Source organism: Balearica regulorum, chromosome 1 (genome assembly GCF_011004875.1).
Source record: "Balearica regulorum gibbericeps isolate bBalReg1 chromosome 1, bBalReg1.pri, whole genome shotgun sequence".
NCBI lineage: Eukaryota > Metazoa > Chordata > Aves > Gruiformes > Gruidae > Balearica > Balearica regulorum.
The window spans coordinates 127,266,903-127,291,929 of record NC_046184.1 but is presented as its reverse complement, the minus strand read 5'-3'; the positions used below and the strand labels follow the sequence as shown (position 1 = coordinate 127,291,929).

General features: G+C 35.7%; 1 protein-coding gene across 8 annotated transcripts in view; it reads right to left on the bottom strand.

The window, feature by feature from the left end:
- The window catches only part of DMD (dystrophin), a 1,320,554-nt gene that overhangs the window by 255,293 nt on the left and 1,040,234 nt on the right, over window positions 1-25,027 (bottom strand). For all 8 annotated transcript variants that reach the window (XM_075774516.1, XM_075774534.1, XM_075774546.1 and 5 more), the window contains 2 exons: window positions 24,382-24,536; window positions 421-610 (listed from right to left, as the gene is read on the bottom strand). In XM_075774516.1, coding sequence (XP_075630631.1) covers window positions 421-610; window positions 24,382-24,536 — 345 coding nt within the window. The remainder of the gene's footprint in view (window positions 1-420; window positions 611-24,381; window positions 24,537-25,027) is intronic.

Genomic DNA, 25,027 nt, shown 5'->3' with positions numbered 1-25,027 from the left:
TAGAGGAAAACTAATTCACTTAAGCTACAGAGAATAAACTTCATACAATTTATGTAACTTCTATAAATATCAGAAATGCTTAATAAACTCTCACATCAATTCAAGACTGTAGCTTGGTAGAGTAATTCATTTTTATGTGATTAAAAAAAAAAATCTACGTGCCCATTTCAGTAAAGTTTCCTTTCTGTACATTTTAAGACAGTTTTTCAAATATGTTATATGCTGAAAGATGTCAGACCGAATCATGATGTGACTCACATTAGATCCCTGCAACGATTTCCAAAGCAACCCTTAAAGGTTAGTAGCAGAACCAGTTCTCTTTTTCAAATCAATTCCAGTTTTGTTGAGTAGCTGCACACTGGAAAAAAACCCATCACTTTGGATACCTGACATGATTCCAAACTGAAGCGCTTGGCTTACCTGCCACTGTTTCATGAGCTCCCGAACCATTTTGGCATCCTCTAGTGTCTTTTCTTTGTGCGTAGCATCCTGCAGGACATTCGCAGTTGTTTCAGCTTCTGTAAGCCAAGCAAGGAACTTTTCGAGATCCAGGTAGAATTGCTGCAACATTCTTAGGGCTGATTCCAGTGCAGCTTCACGCTCACAAACCCTACACAAGTACAAATAGACAAATGCAGAACTCTTAGGAAGAAAACAAATCTTAATCATTAAATAAAAATGTAACAAAGACAGACTATATAATTTTCATGTACCAGTCAAGGTAAGTTTGCCGATACATTGGCTACAGAACTCGCACTGCATGTTTGGCAGGTAGGGTTCCTTTTTTATCTTTTCTCCTCAGAAGCAATAACTGGAATTCATTTAGTAAAAAATTAAGCAAAAGTACTTCTTTGAAAATACTATGCCTGAAACATGCACAGTTAAAAAAAAAAAATCAGAATTCCCTGATTTGTTTTAATGACAGACTGTTTTCTTATTTGTCATTAACACTACAGTGGGAAAATGTGTTTATTTTTAGAAATCACAAAATAGTTCCTGGCCATTGCATAGTTTAATGAATTTAATTATTAGTTTTATGGCTTGAAACCTTTGGGGATAGCATTCAACACCTTAAACCCTAATAACAGAGAAGCTTGTGTGCATGTTTTGGGTTTTTTTGTTTTTTAATATGAATGCGATAAATTACAAGAAAGATCACTATCAGTTACATGATAAAACACAATTTTTAAATACAAAGGCTATCTTATCCTTGGGGAAGATCTAAATCATAGATTGGGAAAGAATACTAAAGGCTCCAGCAATCCTGGTGCTGAAAAAAACATTAAAGTATACCTGTGTTCTATCAGCCTTCATGTGCAATGTAGGTGTCAAACATGCTCACCAATTTGTTACATCGAACTTGGGCTAAACATGGATTTAGAAATGTGAGCAGGTAAGTACGACATACTGTTCATTAAAATGAGTCTGTCAAGACTGCTTAGCTATTGTATTACATGCATATTTGTTTAAAATCAGCATGGTAACTGAGTAATTTTTTAAGCTCAGAAAATATATAGTAAAGTTGTTTGATAATTTTGTTACTTCAAGTGGAATGAATGCAATTTGATGCACACCATGTTTAGTCTACAAATCTGTTGTGATCTGGATATTTCTAGATAGATTTTCTGACTAGTTTTATAGTTATTTAGACAGAGACTAAGATACTAGATTTTAGCAGATATAATTTCTCAAGTTGTAATTTATCATAACTTTACCAGAGGAGGTCATGAAATTTCTAAGTCCTAATCTCTATTTCAAATCTTGTTTGCTGTCCTGAAGAGGTTGTACTCCTCGATAAATAATGCTATCATCCTAAACCCTAGAACACTACCTGAAGTAAGAAAAGAAACAAAAAATTAACACAAGCTTTGCCAACTGGGACAAACTTAACATGTTTTTCGACAAGCACATAAATAAATTGCAGCAGAGTAAGAACAGAAAAATTCAGTCAAGAGTACAGGTGAGGACAACCATTTCAGAAAAGAAAAGAAAAGAAAAGAAAACAAAACAAAACAAACCCCAACAAAACCAACCCACCAACAGAAACCTCCATAAGAGTCAAATCTCACAATAGCTACTATATGTCTATCATCTCTTTAGTCCTTTGACATCTTACTTGCTTTTCCCAAGCATTTAATGAAAACAGGAATTTATTCTTAGATCTTTTTTCAATTCAAAAACTGAGAAAGCTATTGAATGCCTCACTACAAAGTCATCCACCAATTTTTCCAAACTTAAAAATGGACTGGATTTTTATCTCAGATGCACCTGTTGCCATCTAAAAGAATTTTCCACATCATGGCACTGCTTATCCTGTATTAGAACGTGTCCCCAGGGGCCTCTTAGGCAGAGAGAGACACACTTAGCTTCAAAACAGCAAACACGAGCTCTTTCCCAACTTTATTCTACATGGACATAAACATGGCTTGTGGTTAGGCCACTCTTTAAATTTAAAACAACTTTGATGAAAGAATTTGTTGTTCTTTTGTTAAACTAAAAAAAAAATTACATAGATATCATATCTAAATATACTACCAATATACATTAAATCAGTATAAACTTAGAAAAAAGACAATAAGAAACAGAAAATCTTTTACCTAGAAAATACTGTATTGACCTATTTATCACTTTTAGCTCAAAAATAGCATCACATTTATCCAACAGAACTTGGAAATGGAATAAACTTACTTAAACTAAAAATATTTTATCCAGTTCTTTAGAGCACAATTCTATCATAAGATATGCTTTATAGCATTGTTCTAATTCAATATTCAGTGTGCAACACGATGACTAATATCTGCTTTTACAGAATCAGGTATAACACTTTTTTTCACATGCAGTTCCTTTAAAACATTAAAGGCACATTTTTAACTACAGTCCACTGAATTCCTATAAATACATAGCAATGCTCTAATAACAGCATTCTGCAAATACACAGTGAGGGGTTTTTTCCTTGGTTTTTGTTTTGTTTTGTTTTTAAAAAGGCTTAAGTCTATTTGCGTATATTTAACTTTTTGCATTTTTTGCATGGTATCCTGAGAAGTAGGAGCCAAAGCTAGATTCATCCACTTGTGTAAATGCCTAGTGCATTTTTTAATCTACAAAAAATAAGAACACAAGCATAGATATGAAAAATATCTCAAGGGAAAACTATTAGAAGTATTATTCAAAATCAGATTTTATGATTTAGAGAAATGTCCAGACTACATGAAAAAATACAGTATTTTATTGACCTGCATAAAGAATTAAGTTTTAGTTATGAAGAATCTTCTGGCACTTGTATGATGCACAGAAATCTTTTGACACATAATTCTTTCAGCCTACAGAAATTTGTTCCTTATCTATAAGCATACTAATACACCCACTGGAAAATATCTAGTACTTTGCATTTTATATTTTGATACATCTAACATGCAATAAACATTCATTTACATTGGCAACTCTGCAGCGTATCAATAAGCTTCACTCTACTTGGCTTTCTAATTACTTCAAAATTATGAGGTTAGAATAGAGAAAAGAAGGTCTAAAAATGAAGAATAAAACTGTGTATCAAATCCAGCACGTGATAAGATAAATTGCACAAAATTACAGGGGACACAAAAATATGTATATTGAACAAGAAATTATTGCACAAAACCAAAATAAAGATGCTTTCTTTTTAGTCCGTGTCATCCAAATATGTTTAATTCCATACTGAGTGTGAGAACAGAACATGAAGTAAGCAGAAATATATTTAAGTGCAAATGGGAAACTGCACAGTAGGAACACAACAAAATACTGTTGAAATACTAAAAGATAATCAAAACCAAAAAAATTTTTAATAAAATTAAAAAATTAAAAATATATTTAATGTTTTTCTCTGTTCTACTATGATATAAACCCAAGCACATAGTGGTATAACCAAAAGCTTCTTATTCATCGAAGAAATGCTAAAGGTGGGATTCATCTTATTTCCATCTAGACACCCAGGAGTTAGGCAACTACACTCCCTCTGCAAAACGTGAAGACAAGCATTTCTGGAATTTAATTCCTCCCTCCCCAGTCTGTACATATCTGTGGAATCCGATTCAAGGTCAGAGTAATTTTTTTTTCTCTTGACTATGGTAAGTTACTCAAAGCTTATACAATTTTAATTTTACATGAGCCTAAATTTTAGACAATTAAAGGTAGGTAAGATGGCCCCCAATCTAGTCTGGGGACTCATTTTTAGGAACTAGTGGCATCAGCCACAGTGGACTGACCAACTCCAGTTGTCATATGAGCTTTGTTGCAGGACAGACGTTATGGTACTCTTTTAAGAATGTGTTAGCTGAAGGCTTCACGTTGAGGGAAAATGGAGGCACATCAGAGGAAGTGAGTCACACAATGTGTATAAGTGTGAACATTTATATTCACAGGAAGAAGGTTTTAAGGGTTTAAAATGAAAAATCCATTAAAAAAAAAAAGAAAAATATACCAGCTTCTGCTACAAGACATTCCTGTGATGCTGAGAACTTTTAAAGCTAATATTTTTAAAATGTAGCTGTTTACAAATGTTTCGGGAGATAAGCAGGGGGAAATTAAGTTATCTGAAATCTGTGTGATAAAGCTTTAAGTTCATAAGTAAGGTATTGTATTATTAACTAAACGTCAGAGTACATACTGTGATATACATAGAAAATAAATATAGACAACAAAATACAAAACATACAACTGAACATCTTGTTATGAAATCTAAAAAGAAGAGAAAGTGCTGAAATATGGGAATGATGGTGTCATTAAATGTATTGCAAGAGTTCTTCATTCATGTGGTGGGTTAACCCTGGCTGGGGGCCAGGTGCCCACCAGAGCTGCTCTATCACTCCCCTCATTCACTAGACAGGGGAGAAAAAGTACAACGAAAAGCTTGTGGGTCGAGATAAGGACAGGGAGAGATCACTCACTAATTATCATCACGAGCAAAACAGACTGAACTTAGAGAGGGAATTCATCTAATTTATTACTAAGCAAAACAGAGTAGAGGAATGAGAAATAAAATCAAATCTTAAAACACCTGCCCCCACCCCTCCCATCTTCCCGGGCTCAACTTCACTCCCGGCTTCAACCTCCTCCCCCCTCAGCGGCACAGGGGGACGGGGAGTGGGGGTTACGGTCAGTTCATCACACGGTGTTTCTGCCGCTTCTTCATCCTCAGGGGGAGGACTCCTCTCATCGTTCCCCTGCTCCAGCGTGGGGTCCCTCTCACGGGAGACAGTCCTTCATGAACTGCTCCAGCGTGGGTCTCTCCCACGGGGTCACAAGTCCTGTCAGCAAACCTGCTCTGGCGTGGGCTCCTCTCTCCACGGATCCACAGGTCCTGCCAGGAGCCTGCTCCAGCGTGGGCTTCCCATGGGGTCACAGCCTCCTTCAGGTGCCTCCACCTGCTCTGGCATGGGGTCCTCCACGGGCTGCAGGTGGAATCGCTACACCCCCTCATCCTTCCTCCATGGGCTGCAGGGGGACAGCCTGCTTCACCATGGTCTTCACCATGGACTGCAAGGGGATCTCTACTCCGGCACCTGGAGCACCTCCTGCCCCTCCTTCTGCACTGACCTGGGTGTCTGCAGAGTTTCTTATATCTTCTCACTCCTCTCTCTGGCTGCAAAAGCTCTCCCTGTTTTTCTCTTTCTTAAATACGTTATCACAGAGGCGCTGATGGGCTTGGCCTTGGCCAGCGGCGGATCCATCTTGGAGCAGGCTGGCATTGGCTCTATCAGACACAGGGGAAGCTTCTAGCAGCTTCTCACAGAAGCCACCCCTGTAGCCCCCCCCACTACCAAAACCTTGCCACGCAAACCCAACACAATTCAACAATCCCCAATCCCATACAACGTAAGAAATACAATGTTTGGAGAAGCTCCATGAATGTGAATAACAGATTTTTCTTCAGTCGTAGTATTTGCTACCTAACTTGGAATCAATCATTCACATTTTCTGAGTATCTCTTTGTCTATTTGAAATTATAATGTTTTTTCACATTACAAGATATGTTGTGAGGGTCAGTGTTTAAATAACATTTTGAGATGCTCAGATAACAGGAAACATAGTAAGTCCAGGGCATTTTGCCAATGTACACTACACTTTATTGATACAGAATACATAATATGTAAGGAAATCTATTGAAGAGTGAGCACAGCAAATACTCATGATGCACAAACAAATAAATTTCTGTTCCACAGGTATTTCTTTAAGGGCGATAACAGTGGACAAATTCTGCATTGTTTAGTGCTCAATAGATCATTAATCACACTTTCACCTGCAGACCGTGGCGATCTAATGTTATCATACTGAGATGTAAAATAAAATATCCTGGACTACTGGCTGACAAAGTATCAGCAAATGGTTTTACTTCTACAGTTCATGTGGCGCTCTCTCTGTATAACTGTATTTTCTCCTATCTGACATTACGATTCCATACAATTTAAAAATAAGTTACCTGAATTTCCCTTTTCTGGAGCCAGCTCTCACAGAGCTGAACAACGTACATCTTCCTGCTAATGCTAGAAGCAGTTTGCACTTTTTCATGAGGATCATATCCCTTCTGCCAGTGTGACAAAGGAACAATTGCAAAGCTTTATTGGAACATTTAATTTTTACTGCTAAATAAATTTAAGCTCTTACTGGTAACTCTTCCTCAGCTGCTTTAACTTGGACTGATAAAGAATCTATCAAAGAGGGAGAATAATTTAACTTCAGATAAAGTGGGAACAGGAGGAGATGTCACAGGTAGGAAAAGAAAATTAAATTCTTAAAATGAACATTAAATTCTTAACTGTTATTGATAGAATTTTGAAATGCAAATTCAAAATAAATCATACTAATTTATTTTGGGAATGCTGCTTAGAGGAACTTTCTTCTAGAATCTAGGGACTATATTCTATAGTGCTAAGTTATTAATACACACTAGTAAGTGATTAATCTACAGATTAACTGTGGAACCACTGATACACATTAATTGTGGAAAACTATGCTGAGACAGCATTTTAGGTACTGCTTTCATGTGGTTTCTGGATCTCAACCAGCTTGAGACCTCACTCAGGGACACAGTATTCTTCCAGTAACACTTTTGCTTAAATGTTCCTTTTAGTTTGACCATCTTGATGGAAGTTACTAGCTTTTCTCTCCTGTAGATCATTACCATGTGTATGTGGATCTGAATTTTTTGAGTTTTTCTGAGCTTATGTGCCACTATCATTATTTTGTCCAGCTTGTTGGAAAGCGTTCTTCACCAAGTTGATCCTATAGTAACAGAAATTGCTCACCTGTGTGCAACCCTACCTCTGAAATGCCTTCTATGCTGTAAATGATTAGAAAGCCTCAAAGTGCAACTCAATGCAGATCTACAATATCAGCATCTGAACCACTCCAGAGGTCAACGTTCAAGTGCAGCTGACATTCATCCTCAGGCTCTAATCCTCCCATTATTCTGCGTGAGGAACCAGGAAAGCTTTGGTGTGCTGGTAAAGAATTTTGTACTTGAAAGACGAGCTTTCAGGTTTTTTCAGCCATTTTGTGTTTTAGTCCCTTCCTGTAAGCACTATGGGACAAACCTGGTGAAAAAGCTACCTCTAAAAAGGCAAGAACAACTTTCTAGAACTCTTTGCCTTCTCTTTATCACTGCTAATCTCTCCCTGAAGACAGCTGATGTGGAGGAAAAAGGAAAGATTTCATTTCAGTGGTGAAAAGGTCTTTGAATAAGCAAGAAAAAAATGCCAGTTTTGGATCCCAATGGGAACATACAGATACTGCCCTGATGATTCAGGCATATGAACAGGATTCCAACCAGTGGCATATTTCTTTCTATGTGCAGTACTTCTCTCTGCCTAACATTTATTTCTCTGCCTAACATTTATTTCTCAACAATGTGATCTACTGGCTGAAAGCTGACTCTCAGTGTCTTCAGATAAGTCGAAGGGCATCTCTGCCTTGGCTGCACTATCCATATTGATTACATATGAATAACTGGTGAAATGATTTTAAATTCCAGGTGTAATTGTGCATACAGAGAGACTAAGTGCAACAGCTGCTGCAAAATAAACACTCAAAGGCAGCTCTTTGCTGATTCTCTTTACTTATGCAGGAAAGAAGAACAAAACCTCTCAATGTCCCCATCCTCCCATTGGAACTCAGGCTATCTGTCTTGATAAGGACGCAGTGTTGTTCTTTCCCTGATAATTACACACAGTTTCTTAAATGATGACAGTCTCTTCAGATACTAAAACTAGAGCATCCTAAACCATCTCCTGATCGTAGTAATAAGCCCATATAATTTGTCCTTTCTTAAATATCTGTTGACAAAAACAGGGAAATGTGTCAAAGAGCAATTATTCACTCTGTGAAGAAAGATGCAATTGTTTTTTCCTAAGCAGTTTCTGTTGTAAAATTCTACAAAACCAGAAAATATGTTGTATTAAAAAATGTTTCTGGTGTTTATGTACATAGGAAAACGGATGCAGCAAGAGAGAGAAATTATTTCTTTTGCTATTGTTCATTGGCTGGCTTGTTTCTAGTCTTATACCTGCCACAGCCCTTCTCAAAATAGCCAGACCCTATATGAAAACAAAAATCATCAACCCCCCCGCAGCATTCTCCTTTGAACTGCTCTCTTTGTTACTAAAGACACAAAAGCATTTTAAAACCATATCTTTGAATTTAAACTGTTTGCTACTTTTCCTCATTAAAGCACCCTTGATATTTAATGAGAAAACAACGAAAAAAGAAAAAGTTGTGTTTGTTTGTGAAGTTTCAGATCAGATATTAATTCCCCATCTCTTCTACATCGTTATTTGTCAGATTGAGAAGGGTTGCTAAAAGCAAAGGAAATATCACACCCTGGGGCACAAAATCACATACGCAGATTTCTGTATAGGACCTTTAAATATCCTCTTTTCAAATAAGCACCTGCCAACATCAGCACAGAGGATCTGTGTTCTCACAGAGGAAAATTCCTTGTCAACCTTTTTAAGAATAATTTCTGTCTCTTCTTATACTCTGTTCACTTATGGCATCCCACATTCCCAAAATGCCTCTTAATGGGATGGCAGGCACAGAGAGAGTTAGGCAGAATTTTTTTCTAACAAGCTTTTCTTGCCCCCATTGCTCTTCTCTCCTTTTACTTTCTTGCCTTGGCATAGGTCGAGAATATATAAAACCATAATATAAGTGTACGTTTTCCCTATGTTCATTGTAACCATAGATTATCATACTTACATCGCAAACTACAGAAAAATCATTATGAAACTAAGTGGATCATTTTAATTCCTTTGTAGTTAAAACTAATTACAGGTTATCTTTTATGTTATTGAAAACATTTTATGTTTACTTGGGATTTCTAATCTCCTGATAAATTTTCATTAAAATCAATCACTTTCCAGAGACTAAATCTTAAGAATTGCCAGGTTAAAGAAAAGGGAATCTGAACACCACACAACCATCACAGACATATGAAGTATCATTAAAAATTACTTGTAGATACAGAATAATGTTCTGATGGATTCACTCAAGAAGCTTTGCTAGATAACCCTTAGTCAAAACCTAAAAGTAGTAGCTTCAAAAACAAAACAAAGCAAGCAAGCAAACAGAAAAACCCCAAACAAACAAACCAAGACCACAACCCCTCCCCCAAAACACAACCCCACAAACACCACCACCACCCTCAATTCTCTGAACTCATGGAACAGATTCCAGTCTAACCCTCGTATCATTCAAGTAATGCACCAGCAAAAAATAGGAAGATAACATTTAATAATTCTAATATTCCCAACAAAGAGAGAAGTCAGAAAAAGAAGAAATCCTAAAATCAAAACTAAAAACAAACAGACAAAACTGGTCTCTTATTCCACCAAAAGAAATAAAAAGATTATTGTTCTGTTTAAGTCTTCTTCACACTTCATGGTCTATAATACGTAGAATTAAGTTTTTCCTTGCATTCCAAAACATACCATTCTTTTGAGATTCCAAGGCAGTCAACAGTGCCATCCAATAAACAGAATATTAATTACTCAGATATATTTTATTAAGATAAAATCTCTGCTTTCTAAGACAGTGAAGTGTAATTAAAACTGATTATGAAAATAATTATATTCTAAAGTCACTTGTTTTCTTACCCTTAATTACTGTAGAAACAACTAAATTTAATAAGACTGTGAAACGCACTGATGGCATTACATGAAATCAATTAGGGCTCACAAAGGATACCATTAAACTCTTAGTGTAGTTCTCATTTAAAGCTGCAACCTCTGAGGGCTGAGCTCAGTGGCCTAGCGGAACGGTGATTTGCTATCATGCAAGAGAAAGAAGCCTGTTTCCAGACTGGAAAACTTCTCTGGCAGCACTTACAGTTCTTATTGTACCATGCATCATCTTAAGTTAAGTGAGAGTAACACTAAATAAATGCTTAGATAAACACACACATAATTTTTTCTTACCCTCTAAAACACGGGCCTTAAGTAGTACTCACATTACACAAAGATGCTGACAGATCAGATTGACTCAAGATATATTAAAACAACTATTCCAATATTTCAATATATTTTAAGCAGCATAAAACTGCTAAATAGAAATAAAGGTGATGGTCAAGGTCCAGCTCTGGTATGTTCAGCTCAGAAGCAGCTGGTTGCCATCTGAGTAAGAAGGACAGACGGCAGACTGTTTCTTACAGCCATATAACCTAATTCAGTAATATTAGTTGTAAAGAACCACTCCATATCTTATATACTTATTCTTTACTATTGAGGAGGTTTCAGACTCCTACAGAAAACTGAAATATAGAATAAATTCCCAAATATAAGGAGATAATGTGATTAAAATAGATCTAGTGCAGAAAGACTGTCATATAACAGGAACTATAGCCAGAGGTAATATGAGAATACAGAGGAATACTAATAAATTATTATTATGGAGTTTCAGCAATATTGGGAAGAAACTGTAACTCTAGTTCTGTTGCTTGGGATCATGTAAATATAAACACAGAAATAAATAATGAAATTCCAGAACCTAATTCAGCAAATTCAGATGATGTTCAACTCACACTCAGTTTAACAGAACTCAGTATGTGTTTTATCTGAAAGCCTTACGGAGAAAAGCCTAACTCCACTGAGATGAATGGCTAACCTGCAACTGACCTCAAAGGGAACAGGATGTTCTGTGATAGTTCTACCTCAATTCATTTTTGGACAAATTTCAAATACAAAAATTCTTAGCAGAAGAAAATGTAACCCTTCAAACAACAGTTCTGGACAATTTAACAGAGTGGAGACAGGCACAAATACAACAAAACGCTAAGTCTGGGAGTGAGGGGGTCTGACTATTCTACTATGAAAAGCCATGACAAAAGTAGATATACCGGAAATTTTGTGTGCTCACATGCAGTTCTGGCAGACTCGTCCAAATCTAACTCTTAAATAGTGCATAATTTGCAATGTTTTCTTCCTCTTCCATAGATTTTGAAGTAATTGTCAGGTGTTTACATTGAAAAGACATTTGATTTGGCTTATGACTTATTATTTTGTATTCATTGTCATGCAAGTATCCTCTACATATTCTAGATAAATTATCTAAGGTCTGGGGAGATGCATATCTTTTTCTTAAACATATGTATACCTGTTCTCAAATCACTTTCCAAATTTTAGTCATGGAAATGCACGCATAACTGATGCATTCATCAGATTAACTGACAAGTCATCTTTACTTCAGCTCATGCAGAGAAATTCATCAAGTATACCTTAAGTTCCTTAAAGGAAACATATCTCTATATCTTCTGTTATGTAACCAAAAGATACATTTAAAATTGTCTTGTATAAACAGATGCGTTAACGAAGACTGAATTGGCTTGTATGTGGCAACACAATGAGATTTTGAAACATCAAGGTTCTTCCTGTTCTTTTTGCAGAAGGAACCAAGCTCATCTGTTAAAACCATTCATTTCCACCTAGCTGCTGTTATTTCTGAATAGGAGGCCTAAATCTAAATAAAAGCCTCATTAAAACCAGCTTGAACTCTTGTTCACATTCGTGATTGTATTTGACACAATAATCATCATCATATCTTAAGATCGAAATCTGGTTGGCAGTCCTTGACTTAGTCCTGCTTTTTCCAATTAGCTGAAAAATTGCATCCCAGCTCATCTTCCAAGAAATATGCTTACATTTATAGTTTTTCACGGGTGAAAGGGCATGGCAATACATTTTAAAATACTAACTTGAAACCCATTTTCTTTTTAATGTATCCATCTCTGGTAAATAGGATTTGAGAAAAAAAAAATAATAAAGAAGTAGCACACATACTCAAATGATCTTGCAAGAAATAACTCTTATCCATCACACGGAGGGGGAAAAGTCTCCAGAAATGTGAAGACAAAACTCTCAAATAATTCCTATGGATGAAACAGATACAAACATTTTGGTGCCTAAATGCTGGACAGACAGCTGGGATAAACACATCTAAGAGTACACAGGTATATGAAACTGTTTAAAATAAAAATCACATTCCCATTCTGTAAGATCCAGTATTGAGCTCTGATAGACTGTCGCTATAGCATTGCAATTTCCTACAAGAATATCTGTATCACTAAATGATTCGTTATTTCATGTTTTCCTCTTTGTTTGGAGAAGTCATGGCTTGGTTTTTCTAACAGTGCACAAAGCTTGAGAGGGAAAAGGTTTTGTTTCATCAGAGACCTGTATGCATAAGGTTGACTACAGATGTGAAACCCAATCTATAGCCACAACAGAAATCACAAGAAAATAACTGACTAGCAAAAGGCGGTATTGATGCAGATCATGCAATGTCCCATTATTTGGCTTGGATATTACTTTTTTCAGATGGTAGTCATCTTAATTTTTCAAGCTATGTTCTAGTACTACAAAGGATTCCTAGAAATTAGATTAGAACAATCGTGTTAAGAGTTCATGGAAGGAAAAATAATGTAAATCACTAAAAAACAGAGACAGGTTATCTCAGAAGAATCATAAGAAAGCAAAACAGAGAAACTTCTAACTTTCTTAACCTCAGGCAAACACTGGAGATGGCTGCCTTGTGTTGCAACTGACAAAAATTAAGTTCAACTGCTATTAACACATTTATTAGGTATGCACGGGTGCACTACAGACAACTCGTTAACCTTCCTATTAAAAATGCAAAGAAGTAAATGTATAAGTGCATTAGTAAAAAAACCTGCAGTGTTACTTGATCTCCTTCATTTCATTCTGCTCTTGCAGTGTGAGGTATGTGCACATGACTGCGTAAAAATTAGTCATAAAAATGTTATGCAGAAATGCTGTATTAGAATAGTCTTTCTCACAAATTCCACGTTTTGCAGCACCTACAGATCTCAAAATTTCCATACTTTACTGAGTGATTTTTATATACTGTACAATCTTTCTTTATCTAAAGGATAAAAAAACTGAACAGTCAAGGAAATAAATAGATATTTTTAAATCCATATGATATTGCCATGACACATTGGTTTTTACAGGTCTTTAATATATTTATGTGCTATTTTGATTTCTTATATTAACTTCTGTAATTCTTTCTTGATTATCTGTACTTCTGATCTAAAAAAAAGGTCATCATCTGCTATCCAATACCTGCAATATAGTTTGTCTCAATTACTTGAAATTGTTAAATATCTTTAATGATAACTGCATGTTCAAATCTGATCTCTATATGATTTTTTAATGTGCCAGAGCTTATTCAGAATGACAATCTAAACAAGAACGGCTTATTTATCTTACTAATTTTAGTAGTCCCAAATGCCAAGTAGTGACATTATTCTAGTAAATTTAACATGACTGGTTCACTTGACCCAGTCCGAGCTAAGCGCATTATACATGTAGTAAACTGCTGATGACACCACATGAACATGTAATTATGTTCAACAATCTTTAATATTTATGACTAGCTAAATGTTGCCCCTTCATAATCAGACAGCACCCAAACAAATATATATCTAGAAGGAGAAACTACTTATAAAGATTATACATAATTACTAAAGTGTTGTGTTTTCATCAGAAACAGAAATGAAGCCCTCTATTGGGAATGGATACTTGAGAAGATTTCTGTTTTCATGTGTAAATAGCATTCTACATTTCTTTAATAAGTGTATTATGGGCCAATAAAAATCTGTGTCTTTGAGAAAAATACATTCGCCAGCTTTTTCTTAGAATTAATTGAAACAAAAGATGAAAACTAACAATACAGCAATATAATCTATTTGCTATCCACAAGTTAAGCCCCTGTACAAGGAGCTATTTAGGAATCATTGCAGAGAGGGAACGTTTTCTTACAGAAACCTCTTGAATGAAACAAAACTGAGATTAAGAACGTATAATGTAGTCGATATAAATAGCATTCAACCCTGAGCATTAGGAACCTGTCCCAAGGGAGCAGCACTAGGTGTTATTCAGTACATTAATTAACCATTGGGAAAAGAGTGTGAAGAGCAAGATGGCAAGCTTATTTAGATTAGTCAAACCCAGAAAGGACTGTGAATAATTCCAGATGGAACAAATCAGGAATGCGACAGCAGAAAGATTCAGTATAGGTATGTCCAAAATACCAGACGCTACAAGGAAGATTTAAATTCAGTACACACTGCTGGGTTCTGAACTAGCTGTAGCCTTGAAGGAATTTAGTATTTAAAATCAAGACCAACAGCTTAATGAAGAAGTCAATACATACTAGCATCTGAAATAGTACTCTCTCAAAAAACTCCAGAATAAATATTACGACCATCTTTAACTCACTCTCCTGATGGATGATGACTCTTGGATACCTCATCTCAACCAGCACAAAGGAGAGTAACATCAGACATAAAATGATTAAAGCAGTGACATGATGTGAAAACCAATTTAGCCAAAGCAAAAATTTAATAAAAGTGTTCCATGCTTCTACTTTTACTTTCGCCAACATGAAAAGAAGTAACAGTGACAAATGTCCACAGCTCCAAGGGCTCAGCACAGCAACAAAGGCAGATCTGAACTACGGTTTCTTAGTGCCGTCTCATTTGAACAAGTCTATTCTGCTGGTGTTCCCACAGGAACGCAGAGAGAAGACAGCCCTGGAAGAATTGCCTCTGGTCACTTGGAGTAAAACCACACTGCAAAACATACAGGTCAACTACCACAAAAATAAATCTACCCTCTTAGAATCAATAAAGATGTATGGTTCATAATAGAGCAATAGACACTACCAGTAATTAATTAACATAGCTGAGGTATCAACCTCAGACATGCTCTAAGCACCAAGAAATCATGGAAATTTCTGAACTGTTTATCATTACTGATAATAAACAGCAGCATCTCTTTCAGATTTTAAAACAAAAATTAACCAAAATCAGCATATGTAAGTCATGTTGGGGGGTACAGAAAATGCATCCAAGTTAGATTAAAAAAAAAAACCCAAACCAAAAAAGCAACACTAAATAAGGCTCAAGTCTAGCTTGCCATGAATTAAAAAAAAATAAGAAAGCATATAAACAATAGGAAAGAAAACAAGAAAAAGAAAATAAGGAAAAAAACACCCCACAAGATATAATAAGATAAAATGCAGAAAGTGGGAAATGGGTGTTGCAAGCTTGGCAGTTCAGGTAATTAAAAAAAATTTGTTTTTACCATATACTGCGTCAAGTGAACAAATGGAATCTCACAAATATGTAGCACATTTTAAACAGTTAAAACTAATGCTTTTTTTTCTTCATCAACAAAAAGTGGACCTGTATAATTCATTGCCGCAAGGCAGTATTGTGCTTAAACAGATATGTATCAAATACATAACTGATTATTCCTCTTGAACAAAGGAAGAACCTGCAGATATACCAGCTATAGTGATAATTCCAAGAGCTATTATTTCTTATCATTTGCAGGAGATAATATTTCTTATGGTTTGCAGGAGATGTAATGCTTAGTAGCTGGGGAAGAGCTCTACATTTTTTACATTTCTCAGGGGATGTAGCACAATACAGTTAAATTTGGGGTATTGGTCAACAAGTGATTGATACTGAATGCTAAACAACATGAAATATTGACCTTTTCCCTTTCACAAATTCCTTGCTTACTTACTGTTTCCTCTTCTATGTACCTGTATCAGATGCACTTTAAAAGCTCTGTCCTCAAGATTTATCAGTTTAATCTCGCCATTCCTCAATGATTTCTCATCGCCCCTATTTTAGGACATGCAAGAAAATTACATTGCTAATTCTGTTGCTTTCCCATCTGCCCTCAATATTGCCACTTCCCCAGGTCTCTGCCCTGGTCAATGAGAGTCACGACTATCAGCCTCTTGTGCCACTGATCCCCATCCCAAATGATAAGGATTTGTTGTCATTTGCCAATTCCTTTGTGAGTTTATATAAAACCAGCATGTGGTTGAAATTTCTTTCATAGTTAAAACACAGCCGTGGAACAAAAGGCAAGCACCGCTGTTGTCAAATTGACACATGTGTTGGCAACTTCCAAAGAGAGACTAAAAATGTAATAGGCAGACTGAATTTACCTCTCAGTTTCAAGCATGACTGACAAGCCAGTGAGGGGGAAGCTTAGACTGCCTGCACAGCAGCTGATCAGAAGCTAAACAATCATGAAGTACCAAAGCTTGCAATAGCAAGGAAATGCTGTTAAAAAAAAAAAAAATCCACAGAAAACACCAGGAAAAACAAAACAAGGTTACCACAAGAATAATAATGCAAACAAAAAATGACAATTAAGGTCAAATTCCTTTTCGCTGGTACTCTGCTAGTCCATCAGCTTTATTAATTTCTGTTCAGTTGTTTGTTTTTAAGGACCTGAAACCTGATAAGAAGTCTACTGAGGGGAAAGACATTCATTTGCTGCAGTAAGCTTTGGATGAGAGCAATAATCAGTTTGTTACAGTTTGTTAAATTATCTGCAAACTAATAGGAAATAGATTTAAGGTTGAACTTTCAGGGCACAGAGCATTAGCTTCTGTTCTTGTTCTAATAGAGACTAAAACTCTCTAATTACTTCAGGAAATCTCACCTTTAAGAAAAAGAACAACATATTTGTCTTAATCTTCTAACGGAGTAAGAACAAAAATTGACATTTCTGTTCTTTCTCTCACAAAATCAGGCTTACTTATGTCTTCCTTAGTACCTTGCTCCTCCTGTGGATCCAAAAAGAATGAGATTCCTCAAATCGAATGTTTCTTTCAAATGTCTGTATTAAGGTCTGATTATGATTCAAGTTAGTCCATAAACTCCTCTCTCTTTCGAATTCTGTGCCATAAACTATTTAATGATTTTATCCCGTTGGATTTTACTACAACAGGAGAACTGTTCTCATTTTCATCAGCAAGGAATAAACAGCATTTAATGCACAGTAAATATGAACAAAGCAGCAGAATTCTATTTCACTCAAGATCAAAATATAAACTAAGAATGAGAAAAAAAAAAGGAAAGAGCAACTGTCTGAGCAGTAAGGAATGGTCTTCTAGATGTTCTACTTCCACTTTTCTTGCCTAGTTTTAATTAACTTGCTCTCAGTATTTGAAGCTGAAGGCCTCTTTGCAAAATGCCAGTGCTGTCCTCCTTTTTAATTGTCTACAATGAAATCATTAACATTAGACTACAGTTACCGACCAAAACTACTAAACTATCAATCGGCTGAATTCATGGTGTTTTAAAAACCTCAGCAAGCCACTTGTGGGACAGACAAGTTGAAAAAAAGCAATTAATTTAAGAACACCACCACCTTTCCCTTTGAAGTCATTCCTATTTGTCTGTGGGAGGACTTAGCAGACCTATGGATGATCTATTGCCTTTCTGGAAGTAATAAAAATACTAGCCTACAAATGTATCTGTTCAAGTTGGTGAGAACATTAAGTTTATTCACACTGATATTAAAAGTTTTAAGAAACATGTCCCTGAAGTCACACGGATCCGTAGACCCTTTTAGTCAAGCACCGTATTACTGACGCTGCCCTCTCCTGAAATAACTCAAGAAGTCTTTCCTTTTTTAATCCAAAAAGAGTTTCTCAAAAATCACAAGAATATGTTCACAAAGGTGGATATGATGAATCATCATATTCTGGGTAACGTTGCTTTTTCAGCTCATCCTACTAGCATTGTGAAAGCATTGCATATCCTCTCACAAAGTAAACCACAAATATTCGGTACCCTCAGATAACTTCTCATCTTGGATCCACACACTGGTGTCAATACAGCACAAAAAATACAGTCAGCTGAGTGGAGAACAAAGGTGAAAACTAGAATACAAGCAGCTAAGATGACTTTCAAGCTCTCCTATTTATAGGAGCTTCATATGGCGTTTTTATTTATGTCTTTTTATATTTTTTCCTGTATGTGGCTGAAATGTCATCATTCTTAGGGGCAGTAGGAAGAAAAAAATAAGAAAGAAATGTTAACTGATGTCATTGCTGATAAGCTTGGGATTATCAAAAACAATTCCTCTCCCCCAAATGGCATTTTAGGTGTACTTTTTAATATGGATATGTTAGGGGATGATATTTAACCAAGTAAACCATAAACCACCAAATATCTCAAATTAAACTCAGAGCATCTAAACCTTGCTAGAGTAGTATTCACATCCTTTTTATAGATCTTTTTTTGAGGGTGCGCTATTTCGTTTAAAATAATAGTAACAGAATGGAACAAAGAAAACAAAAAATACTTTAATCCTTTATCTGAAAACAACTCTTAGGAAACTTCAAAGGTACCCATATTTCAAGCACAAAAGCCTTAACATTCATGCATCACAAGCAGCTAGTAAAGAGTTTTTCTTTAGAGTTTGCTAACTCTGCTGGAGAGTAACTTCTGAGAAGCATGGAGAGCTGTACTGACAAAGTGAGGCAAATCAGTTTCATGAAAATTAAAGGGGTTTTGTACTTTTTTGTCTAATGGGAAAGACATTAGGACCCTGTATAAAAATCGAGCTTTCCAGAAGAGTTCCAGATTAAACACTTTTTTGAAAACTTTGTTTCTCCTATTCAAATAATAGTCAACAGAGCTACATCAGTTCTTCAGAAAGACATGCTGACATATAAAACTATTTGCTCCTTCACATAATCTTGGGTGTGACACCTGAGGCTGCAGAGACTCATTTTCATTCAACGTGAATAGTTCTACTAAGTAAAAATAAAGAAGTCCTTATAGAATTAAAAACAAGCAAAGTTCTTAAAGACTGCATGACAAAAACCTAGACTGAAAATTTGCCTTTTTAAATAAGAGAGGCAAAGATAAACATGTACTATCAACATCTCTGACAAAACAAAATAATTGCCCTACAATCACAATGTTTATCAGCAGTCTTTGCAATTTTAAATTAGTATCTATTGTTAAGCTGGTGTAAATACCAAGCTTCAGCATGACATATTGGTTGTAAAAAAGCAGTCACTCTACACATCTACTTTCTTGAGTCTAGCGAAGTTATTTCAAAAACAATCAATAAATCACCACACCACGACGATAAAAACAAAAATTATCATACTATGGTTTCTTTGGGGGAGAAAAAAAAAGAACAAAAATTACATCAGAAAATTACATTTGACCATTGTCATCTTTATCTGAAGTCTTCATTTGCAATGATTTCTTGCTCACACCCACACCAACGCAGCTCTATAGCCAGGACAACAGCCGCAGGCACAGAGGTGTAAACAAGCCTCCCATATAAACAAGGTTCCCATGGCCACTAACGCGTTTCATTCGGTTGTTTCACTGTGCTCAAAGAAAGTGCGTCTGCACAAAGAGCTACGATAGCTGTTCATAGGCATGGAATTATACTGATTTAAGGAATGTGGACCAACTTTCAAAGCAATAGAAGAATGGAAAGGAAAAGGCTGAGTTTGCTTGGACAACCTAGACGATGGGAATGTTCTTTAAATTAAAACATATTATGAATTCTTTCCTTCTTGACTTCAGCAGTCTAAGCCTAAATGAGCGAATAAGCTTTTTAGAGATAGCTCCCAGAAAGGTCTAGCTACCAAACCCAACTATGAATCTTCAGTATAGCTTAACACACTTCATACTCCTGGCTGTTGCCAATGTGTAAATGCAGTTTTTCTCACCCAGAATGCAATTCAACTGTAACACAAATGTAATTACTTCCACAAGTGCCATAAAGCAAAGTAGTAGTAGAACAGATACAGTATATTAAGAAAACCTGTCTCCAGTGGAACGGTCAAGCTCTTTCTGTGCAGGCTAACAGAACACTTACAAACATGATGTACAGATAAAGTTTACATTCTAACAATTGTATTCTTATAACAAGCAACCTCTGATAAGGAAAGGTTTGCTGCTCAAAGACCAAAACTAGGTTATGACCTTTTTTGACCTTTTTCACTTTCATCATCACTGTCACATTATGCATTTACATAGGAAACAAATATGCATCATACTTTTGTACTGTTTATGTCCTTAGTTTGTGTGGCCATTTGCATTTCATACTGTCCAGCTGAAATGCAAAATCAAGGTGTTTGTACAACTGGCTGCTTTAGAGAATTAACACCGTTCTTAGATAAATATGGGAGTTGGTGTATCAGACTTCAGATAGGTTGTCTAGCAACTCAACTCCTTGCCACTCCCTCTCTAACTCCCTACAACTTAAACTAATAACAACGATATAAATCTAATTATACATTGATTCTTCACTGCCCATACCTTGTAGTGGGTATTTTGACTGATGCATGTGTCCTGTATCTTGTCTCAGGAGCCAAAAAAGGCATCTTGAGCAGTGCAAGCTCTTAACACCTACTGTGCAGCCTGAGTTCCACTGAACTTGAGCACAGGAACCGGTGGGCGATGCAAATATTTGAAGATGAAGATGTCTGCTAGACAGTGATGGGTTGGAGTCCCAACCAATTCTTAGAGTACATTCTGTAATTATCGTCATAATATATGCGCCATTTAAGAGAGATCTAAGTCTTTTTTTAGCTTAATATTTAAGTTAGCGAAATTTAAACACATTTGGTGGATTCCCAGGAAAGGAACAAATTTAAGCAAGTGTTTATGTTTTATATGGTAATTGACATAAAACATGAGTTGCCACTAAAGGAGGGAGTAACATAATACTATCATAACAAACATTTTTATATGTAGTAAATTTCTAATGGTTGCTTCCTTCATTGTATTTTTTTTTTCTCTTGAGAACACTTTAGTTCATCTGTTAGATTTATTTTTGTTAATACAAGCAATACAGATTGCTTTCTCCTTAATTGCCTCAGCTTAAATAATACAGTTATTTCTTGGAAAGTCGCTGCTTCCAAAGAGAAGAGGAAGAGACCTGTTTACAAGTCACTCTGGCTTTTGCCCAACTGATCAGGTCATGTGCTTTTTAGTGTATCTTTGCAGTATCAACGACAAAAATAAAAAGTAAAAAGTGGCAAGTGAAAAAAGTGAAGCAACCATCAAGCACTCACCAGTTTGGCTATTAAAGGAGTTAGGATGTTATTCCTTATGGTTCAATGTTATAAAACAGAACAGTAAGGCAAAGGGTAAACACACAGCAATCAGCTGCAAATCTACTTAAGCAAAACAAAACACAAGCTGGCAGATGTTGCCTTAATGACTAAAGTACTTGCTTTGGCTGAACTATTACCAACAGGCAAAGTGGAATTTTACTGCTGCTTGCCTGCCTGTTGTTTTAATAATCTGGTTCATGGAAAAGGAGGTTTCACAATTTTTACACTGACACATAATCCTGATATTAATGGCAGGTTACAGGAAAACCAGTTCAAAACAACGTAAGCCGCTCAATTTTCCTTTTTAAAAGAAAATATCAACAAAATAATCAGACCATTTAAAATAAGGATATAGGGAGAAGAAACCAAAATCTTTACCAGAATATCTCCTCTTGGCACTCAAGACATGTATAAACAGTGATAAAACTATTTCTGAAATACTGGAGAAGTGGTCAAGAACATTATTTGGAACGTATTTCTACATCACTGCAAGGTCACTGAGTCACCGGAGCACTACTTACTCATGGTCTAGATGAAAATAACACTTACTGATATATCTGAAAAATCATTGCATACATATCTCAGTGGAGAACTAGCCTCTCCTGGAGCCTGTGACAAGCAGTTGATGTATTTCCTTTCTACTGATTCTCTACATATTCTCTTATGGTTCAAAAGATCCCCAAACCCATAAACAATTTGTTTTGCTCTATGCAATATCCTGAAAGCTGAAGCATAAAGGGAGGGAAAAACAAACAAACAAACCCCAGAACAAATTGGCACTGAAGTCACGCAAAGGACCATAAACTCCATCTCTTTCCACAAAGCTCCTTAACAAAAGAAATCTAGGAGGTTCTTTCAAGACCTCACTCAGGAGCTGCTCCATGGGTAAAAGGCCTGGCTACTGCTTCAAAGCAAGCTGAAAAATCTACAGGTGCGGAAAATCTTCCAAGTACAAGTCTTTCGCTGACTTGATGCCTTAGTACCTCCATATTTATCAATGTCTCACAAAAGACAGATAGAAACCTTAGAGAAGCTTATCAATTACTGTTTGCAGCGTGCTTCTTTTTCAAGTTCCCAATTCATGAAAGTCTTACCAAAATTATATACAAAACATTGAATTAAAAAAAAAAAAATAGAAAGGGAGCAAAGTCATACAATAAAAAATTAGCAAATTCTAATTTTATGGTTACCTGTTCAAGCTTAACCCTATCCTCTTGTACTTCTTAATGGGAAATGTCAACTCAGTCACCTAAACAGCCCTCTTGTAAGACATAAAAGATTTACCACAGTAATTCATCTAACATGTCGGCTGGGAACAAGTCTGGGGGTTTTACAGAAGTTTGCCAGGAGTGTGTCTTGAAAAATTTGTACTCTCTGTTAGTCTAGTCCTTGGCTGAGCCCGTGCAGCAATGACAATTTTCACATTTAGGCAACATTAGACACACTTGGGTTTGTGCTTGAAGCATTAACAGATTTAAAGATGACACATGAGCATCCACAGCAGCTACAGACATATCCTGGACTTAAGGACTACAAAGCCATCTCAGCAAGTGCGGATTGTAGTTCTGCATACTGACAAAAGCAATTTCCTTTGGTTCTCCCATCTAACTCTTTTGAGCTACCGCTTTTACCTACTCATGGAGAACAGTTCTGAGCGTTAGACATGCAGCCTTTCTCATCCGGGAATAGATGTTCCCCCTTGCCTGTTTCTCAGACCACAACGAGCAAAACATTGTTTCTTTAAATTATGGCTACTACTACTAACTCTAAAATAGCTACTAGTATAACCGGAGAAATGCAAGCAGATATTAACTGAATACTTATATTAATTTATCAGTTTAGTCATTGCTCTTGTTAAAAAAAAAAAAAAAAAAAAAAAAGCTTTCAAATTATTATGTAGCTTTCTTTTAGTGGACATCAATAGCATCTCTTCTCTCATTTGAACAGGATCTTAAGTCAGTGGCAAGTCTGCTTCAGAAAAAATGCTGAAGTGATTCATATGAATATCAACTTGTCGTGGTTTTACCCCAGCCGGCAGCTGACACAACTTCATAAAAAAATTAAACAAAAAGTGGGAATCATCAGTGATTTAAGTAACTGCCATTATGCAAGAAGATCTCCTGAATTTATTGTATATTTAACTAAACTGACTTTTCTGGCCTTGTTCATAGACTTTAATTAAAAACATGTTAAAATCTAATTCAGTTCTAGTTTCAGTTATAAGCTATAAAACTTAATCCAAGAGACTGAATAAAACAGCTTTGATTTAATTTTTACATATCTCATCTAACGTGCAATGATTTAAAACTCTTTCACTACTATAAAGTAGTTTTTATTCTGCAATATGTTCTGAGCTTACAGATTGCATATTGTATGATTCACAATTTGGTGGCAAGCTGCAAAAATTGCTTTTAGTAAGGAACTGGTATCTAAACCAAACACTGCAAGACTGTGAAATGTAATCAAGAATATGATCAAGGAGCTAATAAAAACTTTCTTGACTAGAAATTTGCTTAAAATGTACAGGATAACGTTTCTACTTTGAACCTCCTTCAATAGGATATGTCTGTCATTTTCAGATTCAGTTTAGGACTCAAGATCACTACAGTGATTTTGATGTGGAGATAGTACATAGAAATATGAAACACTTCATTTTATATATTTAAAACATATAACCTATCAACTGCAGTTAGCTGGCAACTGGTTACAGCAGAGGAAAATTGGCAGGAGGCAAAATTTTATTTGAGAGAATTAAATGGCATTTCAAAGACATATTTCCAAAAAATATGACAGAAGAGTCGTCATCATTCTTTCCTTTCTCACTATAATCATGTCATTTTCAAAAGTTACATCTCCTGTGATCTCCAAGCAAAGCTGGACAATGAATGTTAATGAAGTTTAACAACAAATCTAATAGCAGAATTTATATCCTACCTCTTATTAATGACAGCCCACGTCGCATTAATATTATCTGTCATCAGTTCTACTTTTCTGGTGTCATCTGCTGAATAATCGCGGAGCAGCTTAAGTGCCATGTCATTTGCCACATCTACATTTATTTGCCATTGTCGTATTTCTTTTGAAAATTGCTGAAGTAAAAAGAGAAAGAAAAAGAATAAACCTCAGATCACCATAAAATTAGAGAAGGAGATGAACAATTTATACCATTGATACAAAAAAAAAAAAACCCCAAAACAAAAGGACTTCCTCAGATTTCCTGGTAACTAAGGTCTTTCTAAATGTTTAAATTCTTTTAGTTGTAGGACCATAGGACTACTTCTAACCTCTGAGAAGAGCAAGCAACCAAACCCTAAATGCCAGATAAAACATGACAGCTCAAATTGATAAACACTGATTAGAATGTTGACTATTCTTTTCTGAGACACAAACAGATGGATGCATTATTATGTATTATGCTATCACTATTTGTGATGTTAAATGAAGATGGAAAATACAGTGAAATAATATGTTCTATCTAATTTTATTTTTTATACAGTGAAATAATACCGAAACTTGGACAATTAATACCTGTGCTTTCACTTTTTTGTTGGTTTTTTTTAATTTACTTTATTTTAGCAAA